The 18,250-nt window shown below is 40.7% G+C and overlaps 2 protein-coding genes across 4 annotated transcripts in view; one reads left to right on the top strand and one right to left on the bottom strand.

Moving 5' to 3' along the window:
- DGKQ (diacylglycerol kinase theta) overlaps nt 1-11,649 on the top strand; it is a 111,065-nt gene extending 99,416 nt beyond the window's left edge. For both annotated transcript variants that reach the window (XM_020807072.3, XM_020807071.3), the window contains exons 21-23: nt 5,750-5,861; nt 6,670-6,822; nt 10,313-11,649. In XM_020807072.3, the coding sequence (XP_020662731.3) occupies nt 5,750-5,861; nt 6,670-6,822; nt 10,313-10,411 (364 nt within the window). In that variant the 3' untranslated portion in view covers nt 10,412-11,649. The remainder of the gene's footprint in view (nt 1-5,749; nt 5,862-6,669; nt 6,823-10,312) is intronic.
- The window catches only part of SLC49A3 (solute carrier family 49 member 3), a 51,933-nt gene continuing 39,101 nt past the window's right edge, over nt 5,419-18,250 (bottom strand). Inside the window, exons 11-12 of one of the 2 annotated variants that reach the window (XR_013541364.1) lie at nt 15,524-15,599; nt 5,419-5,534 (exon numbers count right to left, since the gene is read on the bottom strand). The gene's annotated coding sequence lies outside the window, so the exon portion shown is untranslated. Of the gene's footprint in view, nt 5,535-15,500; nt 15,600-18,250 lie in introns of those variants that run through there. The other variant, XR_012084225.2, reaches the window with a different exon arrangement.

Genomic DNA, 18,250 nt, shown 5'->3' with positions numbered 1-18,250 from the left:
GTACTGTGCCACATGATGGTGGAGGCAGTTGACTGACCACTGGCAGCCAGGTCCTCCTTGGTGTAGAGGATGCTGGGAGTCATAGCCTTGCTGCCCTGAAGAACTACAACTCACAGGAAACACCAGGGCAGATTACTTTTTGAAAAAAAAATTAGCAGTAGAAGCCAAAGGCCAGAAAAGCAGATGGAGGGGCTTGGCAACATCAGAGGTAAAACCTGAAAGACCTCTTGGGGGGTGAAATCTGCAGATTTGTCTTTAAGGGCAACTCCTTGCTTGGGGAATTCTTGGAGAATTCTTGGACTTGCAGTCCAAAAACACAAATGAGTACACTCCTAATCTGGTATACGGGGAGATTATCCTCTATAATTCCATGAGCCAGATCCTCCTGTAGGAGATGCAGAGAATCACAGTTCCATACAACAAGGCACTGCAAAGAAAAAGAGAACTTTTTCAGATGACAAAGGTGCAGAAAGCTGAAATAGTGCAAAAAATAAAATAATGACCCATCATCTTGGAAAGAGTAAGCGACATATAGAGAGATCAGATGTGGGCACAATACATTTGCTTAGTACATTGATATATGACTAAACATTGTGAAGGCATTGTGAATATCACTGAGTATTTATATGGCTATGATAGGCTGCCTGTTTGATCTTCTGAAGTCATCTGATGACCCATCTAAGTACAGGTTACTATATAAACTGCATGCCATCTGTGGACTACATGGACCAGATCCTATGGCAACTGCTCTGTATGAAACTGTAATTGACAGATATTTTAGCTAGATCTTCCCCACTCATTTGTGCACTGTGCCCATCTGTCTCTTGATGCTGGTCCTTGCTAGGACATGGTGTGGGGAGTTAGCCTATATATTCAAAATGATACAATTTCCATGATCTTTAGTATTTTAAGTTGCAAATTAGGTTGCAAAACACCATCCACAGAACTGCTTGTGGAATACGCTTTCCTCAGTTATATAGATTTTGCAGCCATTTGCACAACTCCAAGTTGTCCTGGTATGGCTATGTAACAAGATTCTAGCCAATGTTTAACTACTCGAAAATGGCTGCCATACCCCTCCCAGCCATGTCAGAGAAGGAAGGAGGGTCTGCAGTTCTATAGGTTTATTGTTCCTGTGACTTCAAATCATTGTTTATTATTGGCTGAAATCTATTATTATTTATTTATTTGTTTAAAAATTTTTTAACCTGCCTTTCTCCTTAAAGAGGACCCAAGGCAGCTTATGACAATTAAAAGACAGCATTTAAAACTAGTAACTATGAGTATACAATATTAAAAGGGTTGATGAATACAGTACCAAAAAACAGAAGCAACACCAAAACACGTTCAATGCAGTAAGGTACAAGAATCTGTTTTAAAAAGCCCCACTCGGCAGCCATTAACTCAGGGAAAGCTTGCTTAAGTAAGTTGCAGCCAGGGTAGTTCCATTGATGAGACGGATTTATGGAGAAGTTGGCTCACCAAATCCCCACTGATTCAATGGGCCTACTGTAGTTGTGACTTACTACTGGTTTTCATCCAGTGTGTCAAAATAAGGCTGTTCTGTAGGCTTTAGGTTAGTCATTAGCTCACCTGCAGTGCTTAACAGCTTTTTCACTAAAGGAAAATACCAGAATGACTAATGAGGCACTCCTGTTCATGCACAAGCTCTGTTCTGCCTGCTCTGTTCATTCTCCCCCTTGCTTTTGTCCATTCAGCTTGGGATCTCATTGTATGAAGCTGCCCCCAGTGAATCACACCATTGATCTTTTGATCTCACTCAATACTGTTTGTTCCCACGGACAACAGCTTTTCATTGTCTCAGACAGACCTCTTTCCTTGTTGTGCTAGGACACTTTTCAACAGGAGATGTTTGTGATAGATCCCAAGACTTCCTGAGTGCAAAACATCAGCTCATACCATTCAGATGCCACTCCTTTAACAACATTATGTCATGAAATTATTGATCTTATAGCCGACAAAACATATTTCTTGCATTGTGAAAATACCGCAACCAGTGCGTTGTGGAAGAAAAAAGGCATGGACCTCAAGAGTGCACATCACTGTTTTAACAGTAATCCAACTTTTGCTTAGAACATACAGTATCTGATAAAATCCAAAACTATCACAAGTTCAAGAATTAGCAGTGAGTTGTCAAGCCATTGGCAAGTTAACTGAGATTCAACAACATTCTTATCCAGTTGACTGCCTCCATTCCTTAAATCCAACTGAATCTGAACCAAGAGATTGCTCAGATCATACAGGACACCCCTGAGAGTTTAAGATAGTAACACCCAATCCTTCTAAAATGTCAAGGAAATATTTAACAAAATAATGTAGCTATGGAACCAGGCAGTTTGGTGCAAGTACCAAATTAATTATCTTAATTATGTATGTGTGCATGCATGCACACTTGTGCGGACGCACACACACACAAGCACAAACCTATGAAGAGTTTTTTCTTCTTCTTTTTTTTTTAATTGAAACTGAAGAGAAGCAAAGAGACAACAGGTATGAAACACAAGTTGAAGTCCAGAAACAGCTGCAAGGCAAATATAAGGACAATTTGAGAGGACACAAAAAAGGGACAAGACCTACTTTTATTCTGGAAGCCCACAATGAACCTGGTTCATCGTCGTTTAGTCATGTCCGACTCTTTGTGACGCCATGGACCAGAGCATGCCAGGCCCTCCTATCTTCCACTGCCTCCTGGAGTTGTGTCAAATTCATGTTGGTTGCTTCAATGACACTGTCCAACCATCTCATCCTCTGTTGTCCCCTTCTCCTCTTGCCTTCACACTTTCCTAACATCAAGGTCTTTTCCAAGGAGTCTTCTCTTATGAGATGGCCAAAGTATTGGAGCCTCAGCTTCAGGATCTGTCCTTCCATTGAGCACTCAGGTTGATTTCCTTCAAAATGGATAGGTTTGTTCTCCTTGCAATCCAGGGGACTCTCAAGAGCCTCCTCCAGCACCACAGTTCAAAAGCATCAATTCTTCGGCAGTCAGCTTGCTTTATGGTACAGCTCTCACTTCCATAAATAACTACAGGGAAAACCATAGATTTGACTATTTGGATTTTTGTTGCCAAGGTGATGTCTCTGCTTTTTAAGATGTTGTCAAGCTTTGTCATTGCTTTCCTCCCAAGAAGCAGGCATCTTTTAATTTCGTGGCTGCTGTCTCCATCTGCAATGATCATGGAGCCCAAGAAAGTAAAATCTGTCGCTGCCTCCATATCTTCCCCTTCTATTTCCCAGGATGTGATGGGACCAGTGGCCATGATCTTAGTTTTTTTGATGTTGAGCTTCAGACCGTTTTTGTACTCTTCTCTTTCACCCTCATTACAAGGTTCCTTAATTCCTCCTCACTTTCTGCCATCAGAGTGGTATCATCTGCATATTGGAGGTTGTTGATATTTCTTCTGGCAATCTTAATTCCGGCTTGTTAGAGCTGTTCAAACCAGTGAAAAGCAAAAAGATCAGAATTTACCAATTATTTGGTGCAAATGCTTTTCCTCACAGAAGCTGAGCTGAAATTGAAGTCTCAATTATTAAGCAGATTGACTGACTGACTGATAATAATATATTTGCTGGTATAAGTTGGATTCATGCAGATATTTGTTATCATCTTAAATTGTTACTAGATTCACTCAGGGCTTGCATTTCATGTCCTCTTTGAGTAATAAATTGTTTTTGTTTGTGCTGCCTTCTGATGTATTCTAAAGTGCCCTCTGCAGGTCAATAAAGCAAAAGCAAAGAGGCTGCCGAAACACTTCCTTGATTTTAAAGTATTGAGTTGATTCCAAAATAGGTAATGGCAGCATCGGAGTTTGTCAGCGTGGAAAAATACTCCCCTCTTGTTTTGTCAGATGTCAGTTCCAGGATAATATAGCCAGGATGAGGAATGTTGAGAGTTGATATCTCAGAACATCTGGAGGGCTAAACCTTGTCCACTCAAATGTGGAAGAATTATAAGTAAGGTTATGAATAGTGCTGATTATTTGCTCCCTTATATTCCTATTCTTGCTGGGCTCAGGATTGCTGTAATTAGAGCCACTGCATTTTTTTAACTCCCATAGCAAAATGGTATCCAGCCCATTCCAGTATGGTACTGATTTTAGTATGGGGAAAACATGAAATATGTTTTTATGTTGTTGGTCTGGAAATGAGATGACCCAGGTTTAAATCCCACTCAGCCATGATAAACTGGTTGATTCAGGGTCAGCCGCTCTCTCATGCTCTATCCAGTCTCTTGATATTTGACAAGGATAAATATACACTGCTTTGAGCTCATTAGAAGAATAGAAGGATACAGATATAACAAATAAATGGCTGTCAGACTAAAGAGAGGTAAATAGTAAGATAAGTGGTCAGAAAAATAAATGAGTAAATCACTGTGTTTTCTTGTGGGAAGTCAGATGGGAGAGTGTATTTCAACAAATGAAATTATATTTTCAAGCCCCTTTGAAAACAGTGACCGAAGAAGCCTTGTGGCACAGTGGATGGTCATAGATAGCTAGGGAACAGGTGGTTGAACTGTAGTACTGCAGCCAAGACTCTGCTCATGACCTGAGTTCAATCCCGACAGGCTTCAATCCCAATCAAAGTTGATTCAACCTTACCATCCTTCCCAGGTTGGTAAAATGAGTACCCAGATTGCTGGGAGGGCAATGTATAGGCTGCATAATTAAATTGTACATTGCCCAGAGAGTGCTTTAAGCACTGTGGGGCAGTATATAAACAGGACACTTTGCTTTGCTTTGGTTTGAAGTCCTTTCGTGCTGCTGCACAAAAGATGAAACATTTAGAGATCAATTGCCTCAGGTTAAGAAGTCTCCATAAATGTCATCTATGTAACAGACAATACAGTGGTGCCTCACAAGACAAATGCCTCGCAGCACAAAAAACTCGCAAGACAAATGGTTTTGGCAATGGAGTTGATGACTCGGAAGACAAATGTTCCTATGGCTGTGCTTTGCAAGATGAATGTTTTCCGTTTTTTGTTCCTGTCTCATGTTTGCTGATTTTAAAATGTTTTTCTATGATGTTTAAAAAGTTAAAGTTTTTTCATTGAAATTTTTTAAATCATCTGCACAATATGTATGGCTTTAAAGAGCACTTAATAAACCCTTTGTAAATCAAATTCGACTTTGTTCTGACTTTTTTGCCCATAGGAACGCATTAACTAGATTTCAATGCATTCCTATGGGAAAATGCGTTTTGCAAGACAATTTTTTCACAAGACAACATGAACCACAGAACAAATTAAATTCATCTTGCGAGGCACCACTGTATTTACAGAGATTTCTTAATTTGAGGCAGTTCATCTCCAGAAGTTTATGCCTTTTGCATAGAAGCACAACAGGATTCCAACCAGTGTGTCCAGAGTTGCTTATCCTTTGCTTTGTTTGCCACCGTACCTCTGTCTTCTGTGGAAACTCATTCTTTGTAATCCTGTGGCTTCCAGCAGCTACAGAACTACTTCAGAAGTAACAGAAGTACCAATTACTTTTGCTTCATCGCTTCTCACATGTGGTCTGTAAGGAGGAGAGAGAAGGGTGTCACTTGTCGTTTGCCATTGCCTTTGCAAATGTTCAAATTCTAAACAGGAAGTTTGTGGTCTTCTATGCATCTTTGTCAAAATCCATATAATCTGTTTATGGCATAACATTTTTTGTGGGAAGCTGCATAAAGCAAAAGGTACTTCCTTTTTTAAATGTTAACTCTGGCTTCCTTTTTATGATCTAACTAGTTGGGGATCTGGTGCTGATCTTTGGGGATCTGATAATGATAATCGGTTTGAGAAACCAAGAATTGATGATGGCTTACTGGAGGTTGTTGGTGTCACTGGAGTTGTTCACATGGTATGTCGAATATTTATCCTTTTTTAAAAAATTTGATTTCTACCCCGCTCATCTAGACCAAAGGTCTACTTTGGATGGCATTACAAATTTAAAAACAGTTAAACCAATAAACATTCCCAGGTCTTTTCATTAAATCTTTATAAACTATTACTGCCTAATGTCTCCTGCCTCCTGGATTAGATTCATTCATTAATGTAGTTTGGTGTAAACTAAAATATTGACTGAAATCTTGTTATTCAGCATAGTAAGTTGCATGAAAGTAGCCCCATTGAATCATTGAGGATTTGGTAGGTCAGCTGCTCTGTAAGTCTCATTTATTCAAATATGCCTTCTTCAATTGCAATTTGTTATGTTTAAGTACTAAGCCGCAACTGGAGTAGGCTCATTCGAATCAATTGAACTTATGGAGGAGTTGACTCACAAATCCCCACTGATTCAGTGGTCCGCTGCAATGCAACTTGCTACATAAAGCAGCAGGATTTCTGTCAATATGTTTAATGTGTTTGATTTGACAAGAAGTACTTTCAACTTGTAAAATAAAATGAAACTGAAACCTTAAATGATTTGTTAGCAAAATACAGCACATCACTTTTCAGAATATACCTTGTTCATTGCATTTTAATAACTTTTTTCTCAATGCATTCTTGAATGTTTCATGAGTAAAAAGCTTTATATAAAATTTTCAGGAATGCTGCATGAGTGTTACCAGTTCTTGATCTTCTCAAAGGATTTTTAAATGTTGCATTTTGTCTTCACATTAATATTTAGTTTTAGAAAAGCACTATTTCAACTTTATTGCTCTTATCAGGGTCAGGTCCAAGGTGGTCTGCGTTCAGGCATCCGGATTGCCCAGGGCTCCTACTTTCGTGTAACACTTCGGAAGCCAATTCCTGTACAAATAGATGGAGAGCCCTGGATTCAACCTCCAGGACAGATAATCATTTCTGCAGCAGGACCAAAGGTATCCAAACTGGTTTTGTGTCTAACATTGTCTACTAATTTTAAGAAGCCCCAAGCCATATAATCTTTTACAAACATTTCCCTTAAAATACTTGCATGCTTACTTAATAGACTAAAGAGTTAGAACATGATTTCATATTTGGTTGATTTGACTGTAAAATGCCTGGTCTTGTTAAATGAAAATGTGGACAAACATTATGGCCTTTGCCACTTCTCTCCCTTCATTCTTGTCATGCCATTACTGAAGATTGTTTAGTTAACTAATCAAAGTTTCTCATTTTGTCTGAACTGGGAAGCATAAGTTATCAGGATGGGGAAACCATCAGGAACTACAGTTTGCTCAGAGAGGTCTGTACCTATCAGGCATGATGTTGGCAGTTTCCTAGCAATTCCGATTCTCCACCAACCAGTCCATCCTTGATATTTTATTGGTATTTTTGCCACTGGTAGTGTAATTATCTCTGTCCCTATTCCTTTGACTCTCATGCTTTCTCCTTTCAGTATAAACTCTGAAGGGATTATTTCTGGATGGCATAATGTCACTTGGGAGCATGAGTCTTTTAGAGCTTGATATTTAGTCTCATTTATATAAATAGTATCCCCAGAATATATCATAAGTTCCTGATTATCTCCAACCAAGTAACAGTGGGCAGTGAACGGTTAACGGTATTCTCTTACTGGGACATATTGGGTAGAGAAAGTCTGGTTCAGTAACTCAGTATGTTTTCAGTCACGGTATGGTGGAAAGAGATAACATTATGGCACATCAAGCTCATGTATTTCTCAGCTTAATGAGCAGAAATGTGTTATGTCCAAATTGAGCTGTTATTTTTAATATGCTTTTAAAATAGTTCTAAACTGTTTTTATCTGCTAGTTTTAAATCAGATTTAATTTTAAAAAAATATTCTAGTTGACTTACTGTATTTTTAATATTGTAAATATAGTCTGTTTTAATATTGTAAGCAACCTTGAGTCCTTTTGGGGGAAAAGGTGGGATGCAGATGCAATGCAAATAAATTATCTAGGTTGCAAACTTCAATTTCAGCAAAAAAATCTTTGTCTCTGTTATCCACTTTTCTATATACATAAATGTTCTATTCATTTATTTGAACACCCATTCATATTTTACAGCAGTGGTTCCCAGCCTTGGATCCCCAGATGTTCTTGTTATAAAACACCCAGAGGTCTTCACTACTAGCTGTGCTGGCCATCAGTTGTAGACCAAGAACATATGGGAATCCAAGTTGAGAACCACAGGTCTACAGCAATGCGTCTCAGAGACATACTATGGCAAGAAATGTGTTTTTTCCATATGGTCTAAAGAGATCCATGTACGTAACTTGTGCGCTTCTATGTGCATAGAGTATTATCAGCGTTTTCTCTTTTGGCTGATCTTCCTTCTGTTATATCATATCCAATTTGGGTATGTTTCTTGATCTTTAGGAGATTCTTTCCAGTAGTCTTCACTAGGTTTTGGACTTCTTTAGGTTCCAGATACCAATTTGTAATTTTTGTGCGATGTCATAAAGCCTTCACATTACTGTGTGTTAAAGATTTAGTAAGCATCCAGTTCTTTGCTGGGTTGGAAGTAGGGCACATGTAATTTCCCCAAATGCTACAGTGTGAGGCATCAGAAAACACAAGCCAACAGTGCTTTCTCTTGTCAGTTTGATTCCAGCTATGTAAAGCCAATTAAAGACTTGGTTGTTTAAACAGGCCTACCCCCCAGTCAATTAAGTCATTTTCCTTTTCTCTTTCTCTATCTTTTTTTTTTTTTGTATACCACCATCTTGGAAACCTTTTATTTAGAACTAATTAGTATAAATGCATTCTATATGTTTTTTAACTTGTTTTAACTGATGTAAGCCGCCCCGAGTAGACGTTGTCTAGAGGGGCGGGGTAAAAATCGAATAAATAAATAAATAAATAAAATAAAGCACCTTTCTTCTATGTTATGTTGTACTGTACTATACCACATGGCTTGGACTAGGCTATTTGAAAGACCATATTCTCCCATACCAACCTCCCTGGCCTTTATGATCTTTAGGAGAGACCCTGATCTCAGTTTGACCATCCTCAAAGTGATCAGAACACAAAGAGGGCAATCTTGGTGGCTGTTGCCATCTTTTGGATCTGGGTGGGGGTGGAGATGTGCTAAACTGTCCCCTTTTGTCTTTCCATTTGTAGGCAAATACCTTTCTAGTCAGGCATGCCTTTAGCAACTGTCTGCCTGCTAAGGGCAGGGGCTTTAAATATTTTCAGTATAAACAGTTTTTTTAAAAAAACCTCAATTAGAATAATAACTGATTAAACTGAAAATATTTAAATTCTATTAAAACATAATTTAATTATGATTTAAGGGCATAAATTTACACTGGTGGAAACTGATTATATCATCAGCTGAATTGGGCAATATTATAATAGATTCATTAAACTCTTGCTATCTGCCCATTTCATGTGAAGGCAAGAGGAGAAGGGGATGGCAGAGGATGAGATGGTTGGACAGTGTCATCAAAGCTACCAACATGAATTTGACCCACCTCTGGGAGGCAGTGGAGGACAGGAGGGCCTGGCATGCTCTGGTCCATGGGGTCATGGTCAGACACAACGTAACAACTAAACAACAAACAATCCACCCATTTCAGGTTCTGAGGTCTCCTGGGGCTCCTTTTTGCTCCGGGGAAGCCTTGGGGAGCCTCGGATTTGGAGAGGGAGCCTTTAAAAATGTGGCAAATTACTCAGCAATAGTGATCCAGCATTATTTTTGGTGAATTTATGTAAAGGGATTTTGCTAAATTTATGCAATTGAGTTTTGCTCATTATTTGCTATGGTTTTCAATGCCACCTGTTTTGCAACTCTAGTTTAAGCTGCCAGTGCATCCCAGTCATTGGAGGAACTGAATGAATTGCATTTTTCTAATGCCTATACAGTGGTGCCTCGCTTAATGAGCGCCCCGTTTAACGATGAAACTGCATAGCAATGAAGATTTTGTGATTGCAAAAGCGATTGCACTGCGATGTTTTAAATGGTAAAAAATCGCTTTGCGATGATCGGTTCACTGTTTCGCTTACCGATTATCGCATAGCGATGATTTTTCAACAGCTGATTGGTGGTTCCAAAATGGCCGCCGGGTAAAAAAAATGGCCACCTGCTGTGTTTAGGAACGGATTCCTTGCTTACTGGGCAGCGAAAATGGCCGCCGTATGGAGGATTTTTGCTTAAAGTTGAGTTTTTAGCCCATAGGAACGCATTAAAGAGGTTTTAATGCATTTCTATGGGCTTTTTAAAATCACATAGCGACGAAATAGCTTTGCAGCGATTTTTGCTCATGGATTAACGTCGCTATGCGAGGCATCACTATATGTAGGACAAAAAGAAAATTAGATCTAAAGCTCATATTGTTGACTTTTTAAAATCTCCTTTTTCCCTTTTTGAAGTAAGATGTATTTTTAAAAAATATTGTCTGTAACCTTTTTTTTTTAATTATAGGTTCATATGTTAAGGAAGTCAAAACATAAGCAGAAGAAAACTGGGAATGCAAAGGACTCAAGAAATGAGAACATGCCAGTCAGTGAAGTGGGGCCTTGATAGAAGACCTCTACAGGACAAATGCAGCACATCTACTGTAGGGGGAATGGATTTGCCTGATATAATCATTCAAGTTACACAGTTCAGGTTTAAAAGGTTTGCTTAGGAGCCTGCCTGTTATATTCCATGTTTGTTGTACAGTACCTGTCCTGTGGCTGGCATGGCATATGTTCATGCATCACAAATTGATCAGAGACATTTGTATCAGGTAGCCTTTCCATAAAACATTAACCATTTGGTGGGGGGAGAGGTTGCAGGTAGCAAATAAAGCAGCCATTCCATTGTGATGTGTTTTTTAAAATGCAGTTGATTTTTTCCACCTTTTTATCCCAGAAAATCACTTGTTTTATAAAAATAAGATTTAACCATCTTTTAGAGAAAGAGAACCCCCCCACACACACTTCTTACTAAAAGTTTCAAGATAGCCCGGTATCCTCCAGAGGAAGAGCAAACAAATAATATGTTTTGATGCTTTGTGCAATAATGCTTTATGTTGACTAGGGATAAATTCATTAAGTCCAGTGGCACAATCTGTCTTCTTCTCTACCAGAAGCATTGTTCATGGCAATGTTTCTAGTAGTGTCTAATAAGCAAATTGCTTCCAGCTTGTACACAGAGGGATCCAGCAGCTTGTTTCCATCTGTGAAAGCAGGGCACGTCATTCACATTCTCCTGCTTGATGATGGTTGTTTGTACTGCACTGTACTTGGTGAAGTGCTGAATGGGGAAAGTCTAGCCACAATGCAATGGGATGTCACCTCCCATGTGCTAGCTCTGCAAGGATTGTGCCCCAGTGTTTAGCTAGCTGTTTGTTTGTTTGTTTATGTACTGTTTAAAAAAACCCTTCCTCCCCACACTACTAATTGAAACTGTTGTGGAGAGGAAGGTCTTCTGTCAATTTATCTGTTTTTATACTGCACAAACTTTTTAATATACACTACAAACTCTTGATTTTCTACTGAGCTGCATGCTTTTTTCTTTTCATGATTCTGTTATCTTGTTCCTAAATATTTTTCTTTTCTTTTCTAAAATCATCTTTCTTTTTACATGGTCTGTGAGACTGTTACTGGCACCCTAAATGCCAAGTATAGAATTAATCATTATGGCACAATATAGTAAATTAATTATTTCAGCATTAGCTGTACTGAGTAGTGATTCACTAAGCTGTAATGTGCAGTGGTTCATTCTGTATGCAAGAATGACTTAGGTTGTTGAGTTTTAAAATCCTTTTTAAAATACCTTCTTATCTCTGGCTATGGTCTGTATTCGATAAGAGAATAGATCTTGGTCTGTCTGTACACATTATGTGGCATCAAAAGAGGAATAGTCATGGCTGGTAACAGAAGGGAGTGTTAAGATTGGTAATTGTCTGAATCATGATTTTTCCATGATTTTACTATTGGCATTTGTTAGTGTTGGGGGGTTCTAAGGCAGTGGTTCTCAAACTCAGATGTTCTTGGATTTCAACTCCCAGAAATCTTGGTCAGCGCAGCAAGTGGCGAAGGCTTCTGGGAACTGCAGTCCGGGAACATGTGGGGACCCCAGTTTGAGAACCATTGTTTTAAGAGACCTTACCTAGCTCTTACATCAGTTGAGCTTGCCAGGGAAGAGTAAGTATAGGAGACACTGAGGAATAGTGATAAACTGTAAGAATGAGCTGGGGTGAACCTGGAACACTTAGGCTCCCTCTTTCTGTGTTTTCAGTGAAGTGGAGATCAGAGGCTTTCGCTTCCCTTTTTAAAAAAAATTAATTGCAACTTGCTGCTGTGCCTGAATCTAAATGAATAGAGGCCAGTTTCAGATGTAGTTTGATGAAATGGTAACTAAGGCTAACCACAGTTTAGTGTGAATATAACATTAAACTACAGTTGACCTAGAAAAGAGATTAAAGCTTCTGATATCCTCATGACCATGCCAGAAAGGAGCAGGGAGTATACAAGTCCATGTCTCAACTATGCCTCCTTTTTTTAAAAGGAGAAACAGTAAACACTCATTAGATCAAAATGCAATTGATATCTTTCTGTTACTAGAAACTACAGAGGAAGATGAAGCACCGTTGTTTGCTTGTCCTTTTAGTATTATTTCTCATGTTTCTAATGGTAGGAAAGGAGAGTTGCTTTTGCAAAATACTGTTCTTTCACAGTGACAGGCATTATGCCACATTTTGAAGAGAAGTCAATTACTTTGGAATATCAAAACAGTAGCCCCAAATACTAGCATAAGACTTAAACAAATAAGAGATGATGTTTTTAGCAAAACTGCCCATGATGGATGTGCTGGGACAGTCCTCCTCCAGTGCAGAAGCAGTCTGCAGAGTTCCCTCTCTGTGCTCATCTCAGAAACTGGGATACCCTGTAGTTGTTATCTACTGTAATAGCCCATCAGTTTGTCATGGAAATGGTTTATGTATTGCCTCATGAAATATTTCATAAAAATGAAATGGTGATATGCTCTTAAAGTCAGAAGAGCACAACCTTGTAGCCTAAGGTCAGTGGGGAGTGAACCCCCCCCCCACACACAGAGAGAGCTTTGACCTTGCCCCCATCCTAAGTGTCCCAGGCATTATTTCTGCAGTGGAAAACTGCTTCGTAGTTGCTGCTTCAGGATGGCTGGATTTGTAATACTGTAATCTTCATAGCTGTTGTGTCTTTGGGGAGAATAGAGTTAAAAACCCATCATGTGGGCTTTTGCCTCCAGTTATCCAGGATGTTTTTGGGTACAGTGGCCTCATGAAGTGGCACAAAAGCAGAAAGCCTGATTGATGCAGGGAAGGAATTCTGTAGCGGCAAGGGGTAAATTGGGGACTGCAGAAATGGTCTGGGAAGGTAACACCTTGTGCTCTCCTAATTTAAGTGAACAACATCAGAAACAGTTGCAGGGGGTACACACATATTCAGATATGATGAAGGCATGCCAGATATTCAATGCGGTGAGGGTATGCCATGGAGCAGTAGTGTTTCTCATTGGTTGTGGATCACTTTTGGATTTCTACAAGATTTTCTCAAAGGTTGTGTTCAGCTGTTGTATGCTACACAGCAAGAAGCGCAAACACAACAGTGAGGCTTCTGTTTCAGTATAATATATCTGTCTTCCAAGTTGTTAAAGCACATTGCAGTTTATGTATGTTTCCCTGCCACCCACCATAAACACTCCAAAAATTCTGCATATTTTATAGAAGGCATTCTTACAAAACTAGCAGGATGAAATATTGTGCAGGTGAAATGGAAGTACTCATTAAAGAGTACCAAGAGACCAAGAGCTAGCCCTATTAAACTGAACATACGTTTTCCTCTTTCAGGTGTTAAAATAAGATTGGAATCATATCACTTTTCTTTTAGCAATTATTTCCCATTTTGTGACTTAGAAAAGGCCAAAGAACTATATAACTACTTTTCTGAGCAGAGGTGGCTTTAAATTTTGCTCTCTCTCTCTCTCTCTCTCTCTCTCTCTCTCTCTCTCTGTGTGTGTGTGTGTGTGTGTGTGTGTGTGTGTGTGAGAGAGAGAGAGAGAGAGAGAATGGAAAGCTTTGGCCTAATTTGCAGTAGCTCTTTGATTTCCGCGAGGGACGTGGTGGCGCTGCAGGCTAAACCGCAGAAGCCTGTGCTGTGGGATCAGAAGACCAAGCAGTCGTAAGATCGAATCCACATGACGGAGTGAGCTCCCGTTGCTTGTCCCAGCTCCCGCCAACCTAGCGGTTCGAAAGCATGCAAATGCGAGTAGATAAATAGGGACCACCTTGGTGGGAAGGTAACAGCGTTCCGTGTCTAAGTCTCACTGGCCATGTGACCATGGAAAGATTGTCTTCGGACAAAACGCTGGCTCTATGGCTTGGAAACGGGGATGAGCACCGCCCCCTAGAGTCAAACACGACTGGACAAAAATTGTCAAGGGGAACCTTTACCTTTACCTTTACCTTTGATTTCCACCCTTTGTTTTTTACATTGGTATTTATAAACCTTTCTTGAAAGCATGCAACTGCTTTTATAGTCATTTATAGGATTGGTAATTTCCACTCCTGGCCAATGAAAAAGCACATTGAAATGCCATTACAATATTAACAAAATGTATGTGCTTCCCTAAATAGAGCCTTAAAGTAGCAACAACTTACTACTGTTTCTAACTTTGTATAAACGTTGTGCGGTTTAGTATTAATTTGCACAAGTGCTGCCTAGAGGAACCTTTGTGCAATACCAGAGGGACATCTCCAGCACAGAGTCAAAATTCAAGAGAGATTTTTCAATAAATGGCAGCCTGTCTTCCCTATGCTTCCACTCATCTATTCTCTTTCTCAAAAGAAACAACATCTGGCCCACAAAACAGTTCTTTGTACTGGAGAAACAAGATTTGTGTTTGATCACATCATGTGAGCAGAACAACAATGGGTCATTAGGGCACATTAGATACAAGCATCAAGGCATAGAGAATTTCAGCTTAAAATACCATTCTGTCCTCTGCACTAATACTGTATTCCTCACATCTATTTAATCCATATTGAAGTGACATGTCTACATTTGGGCTTTTAAAGGGATAGTCTGAGAAATCCTCTTTACCATTAAAACTATTCACAGACTCCCTCACCTCAACCTTGATCGGTGTTTCAAAATATGTTGGGATTCATTAATGATGTAACTAATTCTGTGAAGTAGTTGACAAACTGTACTGGTAGCTTGCAGTCCCATGTAGTCATTTGACAATCCATATCTGACATTGGAAAGAATTTAAGTGGTGACTGTATTCAAATTTGAGATACATGTGTGCAAGTTTTGGCTGAAGAGAATATCTCCTTCATGTATAGACATCTTGGGACGGTGCTTATAAAGCTGGTATCCTGACCTTCATATGAGTCTGGCATGGCAGCCATTATTTAACTGTGCCTCTGCCCTTCATCTAGTCAAAACAAAATGCTTTCAATAGAGAGATTAATTGTTCAATAGAGAGATTTTTAATTGTTCCGTTAAACTGAAGAAATTTTGCATAATTCTTCTTTGTAGGCTCTGTGAATCACACTGTGGGTGATTCACGCCTGCGTGGAGCTTCTTCGGAATATTCTAGAGCTTCTGCGGTAGCAAAAAACCCACATTAGAATAGACCCCTCCCCCTTGGTATAAGTACCTTGGTGCCAGGACTCTCCCTTCAGTTTCTTTCAACCGCTGCATTGAAGAGCCTCATACATCTTTCTTCTGTGAGTCTGAAAATGAAACAAGTCCTTTTTACTGCTGAACCTAAAAAAATATCTTTATTATTAGTCAAAGATACATATACACACTGATTTTAGATTTCTTCTCCATGCCTTAGCCTCCGGCTGTCGCACCCTCCCTCCCCCTCCCTCAGTCCGATTTTTCTTTTTCTTCTGTTTATTATTCATGGCCCCTTTGGGCCTGTTCAAGCACTGCGTGATTTGTGATAACAAGATCCCGCTATCAGATGGTCACGCAAAGTGCCTTTTTTGTTTAGATGAGGTGCATCAAACCTCCTCGTGCCCTCATTGTAAACATTTCAAACAAGGAGTCCTCTGTTCTCGCCTATCTCTACTCAAACTCCGCCTCTGGGAACAGTCTTTGCAACCGGCAAAACCTATGGGTCAAACTACGTGTAAAACCATCTCACAAGCCAAAGCCATGGAAAAAGCCATTGCAGAATCATCGAAACATTGTTCCTCCACTACTCCATCTCACTCTGAAGCATCTTCCACTTCATAGAAAACTTCTAAGATGCACAGGCCTAAACAGCCGACATCGAAAACTTCGACATCAAAGCCTTCCAGAAAGCGAAAGCCTCCTTCCGATCCGGTTCCTGGTCCCCCGTAACCGAAACAATCTAAACAAACCAAATCAAAGACCCCAGCAGTCCCTCCACAGCAGGTTTCCGAACCCGGCGATTTAATTTCTGTAAGTTCACCCTCTGATGATGAAGGACTTCCATCTCATCAACTGGCTTCTCAGTCACTGACATTGGACGAGCGAGTAGACCATCTTACTTCCTCGCCTAATAGTCCCTAGCATTCTGTCTCTCCTCCTAATCCATCCACTGACGCCTCCCCAGAGAGAGAGGAACCTGAGCCCCAGCTGGACACAGTGCCCTATTCTATGCCATTGGGCCAGCCTCCATGGCCACCGGCATGCTATCAGGCACATCCAGCATATGATGCAGTTCCACAGGCGCATGTCAATCAATCCTGCGCACAGTACGCTCATCAAGTAGACATTTGCCCTGATCAATGCTTCTCTAACCTGCTGGCTGCTGATGCTCAACCAGCTGCCTCCTCCGGTTCAATATTAGCATTGCGCCAAAAACTTCCAACTCAACAACCTTCGGTGTTGGAGAGGCCTCATTACTCAGAGGCACGCAGCCATCATATAACTTGTCATCAACCACCAGCGAAAATCAGAGCAGTTGAGAAACACGCTTCTGCCCGCGAAGCATTCGCAGCCCCTGTGACTACATATTTTCTAGCTCAAAATGATGGAAATCACTCCTCTGTTTGGCATCCCCAGCTTCGATTTACTCTACAGACCTACCTGTGTGCCCACCGAATGGCCTCAGCTGCCTTTTCGACACCATAGAGACACTGGTTCTGATATCGATGACCCTCAATATCCATCCTGGTCCATGGACACCCCACTTCAAACTTGCCTCACAATTCCAATGGTGGTGCGTCCCAAATCTCTCTATGGGACGCCCTTTCCATTAACAACGTCCTCAAATACAGGTCACAGCCGACGCCAGTCTTACCGGCTGGGGAGCGCATTGCGGCTCAAAATACATGCCAATTGGTCCTGAAGAGAACGTTCACTCCACATCTATGAATTAAACTATTAGCTGTAATAAAGGCATGCAAAGCATTCAGAAATGTTCCAGCTGGCAAGGTAGTCCATACTGCCACCGAGAACACCACAGCAATATACTATATACAAGGAGGCACACACTCCCCAAGCCTCCTCTATTTGGCGGTCGACCTATGGGAATGGTGCCTCTTGCACCACATATGCCTCATAGTTCTGCAAATTGGCCAGGACAACAACCTAACCGACACTCTCAGCTGCACAAACTCACAACCCCACGAGTGGGAATTAGATCTAACAATTTTCCTCCATCTGTGCAAAAGATGGAGAAAACCGACTCTGGACCTTTTTGCTTCCCATAAGAAATGCAAGCACTGTTGCTCCCATGCCAGGATCGGCAAACACCCCCAAGGAGACACGTTCATTGGCCACTGGACCAAGACCCTCACATACCTCTTCCCACCATTCCCACTCCTCCACAGGGTAATTGCCCAAATACAACAGGACAAGCCCAAGGCCATCCTCATTGCTCCTTGGTGGCCGAGACAGCCCTGGTACCCAGTGCTACAACACCTGTCCTCCGACATCTATCACCTCCCCCACCTACCACACCTCCTCACACAGAACAGCTCCCAGATCCTTCATCCCAACTTATCTGCTCTGCACCTGGCAGCGTGGAGGATTCTCCTTCCTTGATGGATGTTCTCCATCAAGCAAAGAAGCCCTCAACTAGAAAAGCTTGCCTGTATAAATGGAAAAAAAATTAAATCTTTTACTACAGCTCTTTCTTTTCCTGCCGTCAACCCGTCTTTCTCCACGGTTCCGATATTTGCTCCATCTGAAATCTGGTCTTTCTTTCTCATCTATTAGAGTCTATCTCTTGGCAATCATCTTGTACCAACCACCGACCTCTCCAGCGGCTTGATTTTTCAGACATTCCACACACAAGTGCTTTCTTAAGGGATTTTCACATGCTTACCCAGACGTTCACCTGCCCTCTCCACAATGGTCCTTGACCTTAGTCTTGCGACAACTCACTAAACCTCTGTTTGAACCG

The sequence above is a fragment of the Pogona vitticeps genome, chromosome 2, assembly GCF_051106095.1.
Source record: "Pogona vitticeps strain Pit_001003342236 chromosome 2, PviZW2.1, whole genome shotgun sequence".
NCBI lineage: Eukaryota > Metazoa > Chordata > Lepidosauria > Squamata > Agamidae > Pogona > Pogona vitticeps.
Note: the sequence above shows the minus strand (reverse complement) of the source record. Positions and strands in the feature narration are given on the sequence as shown.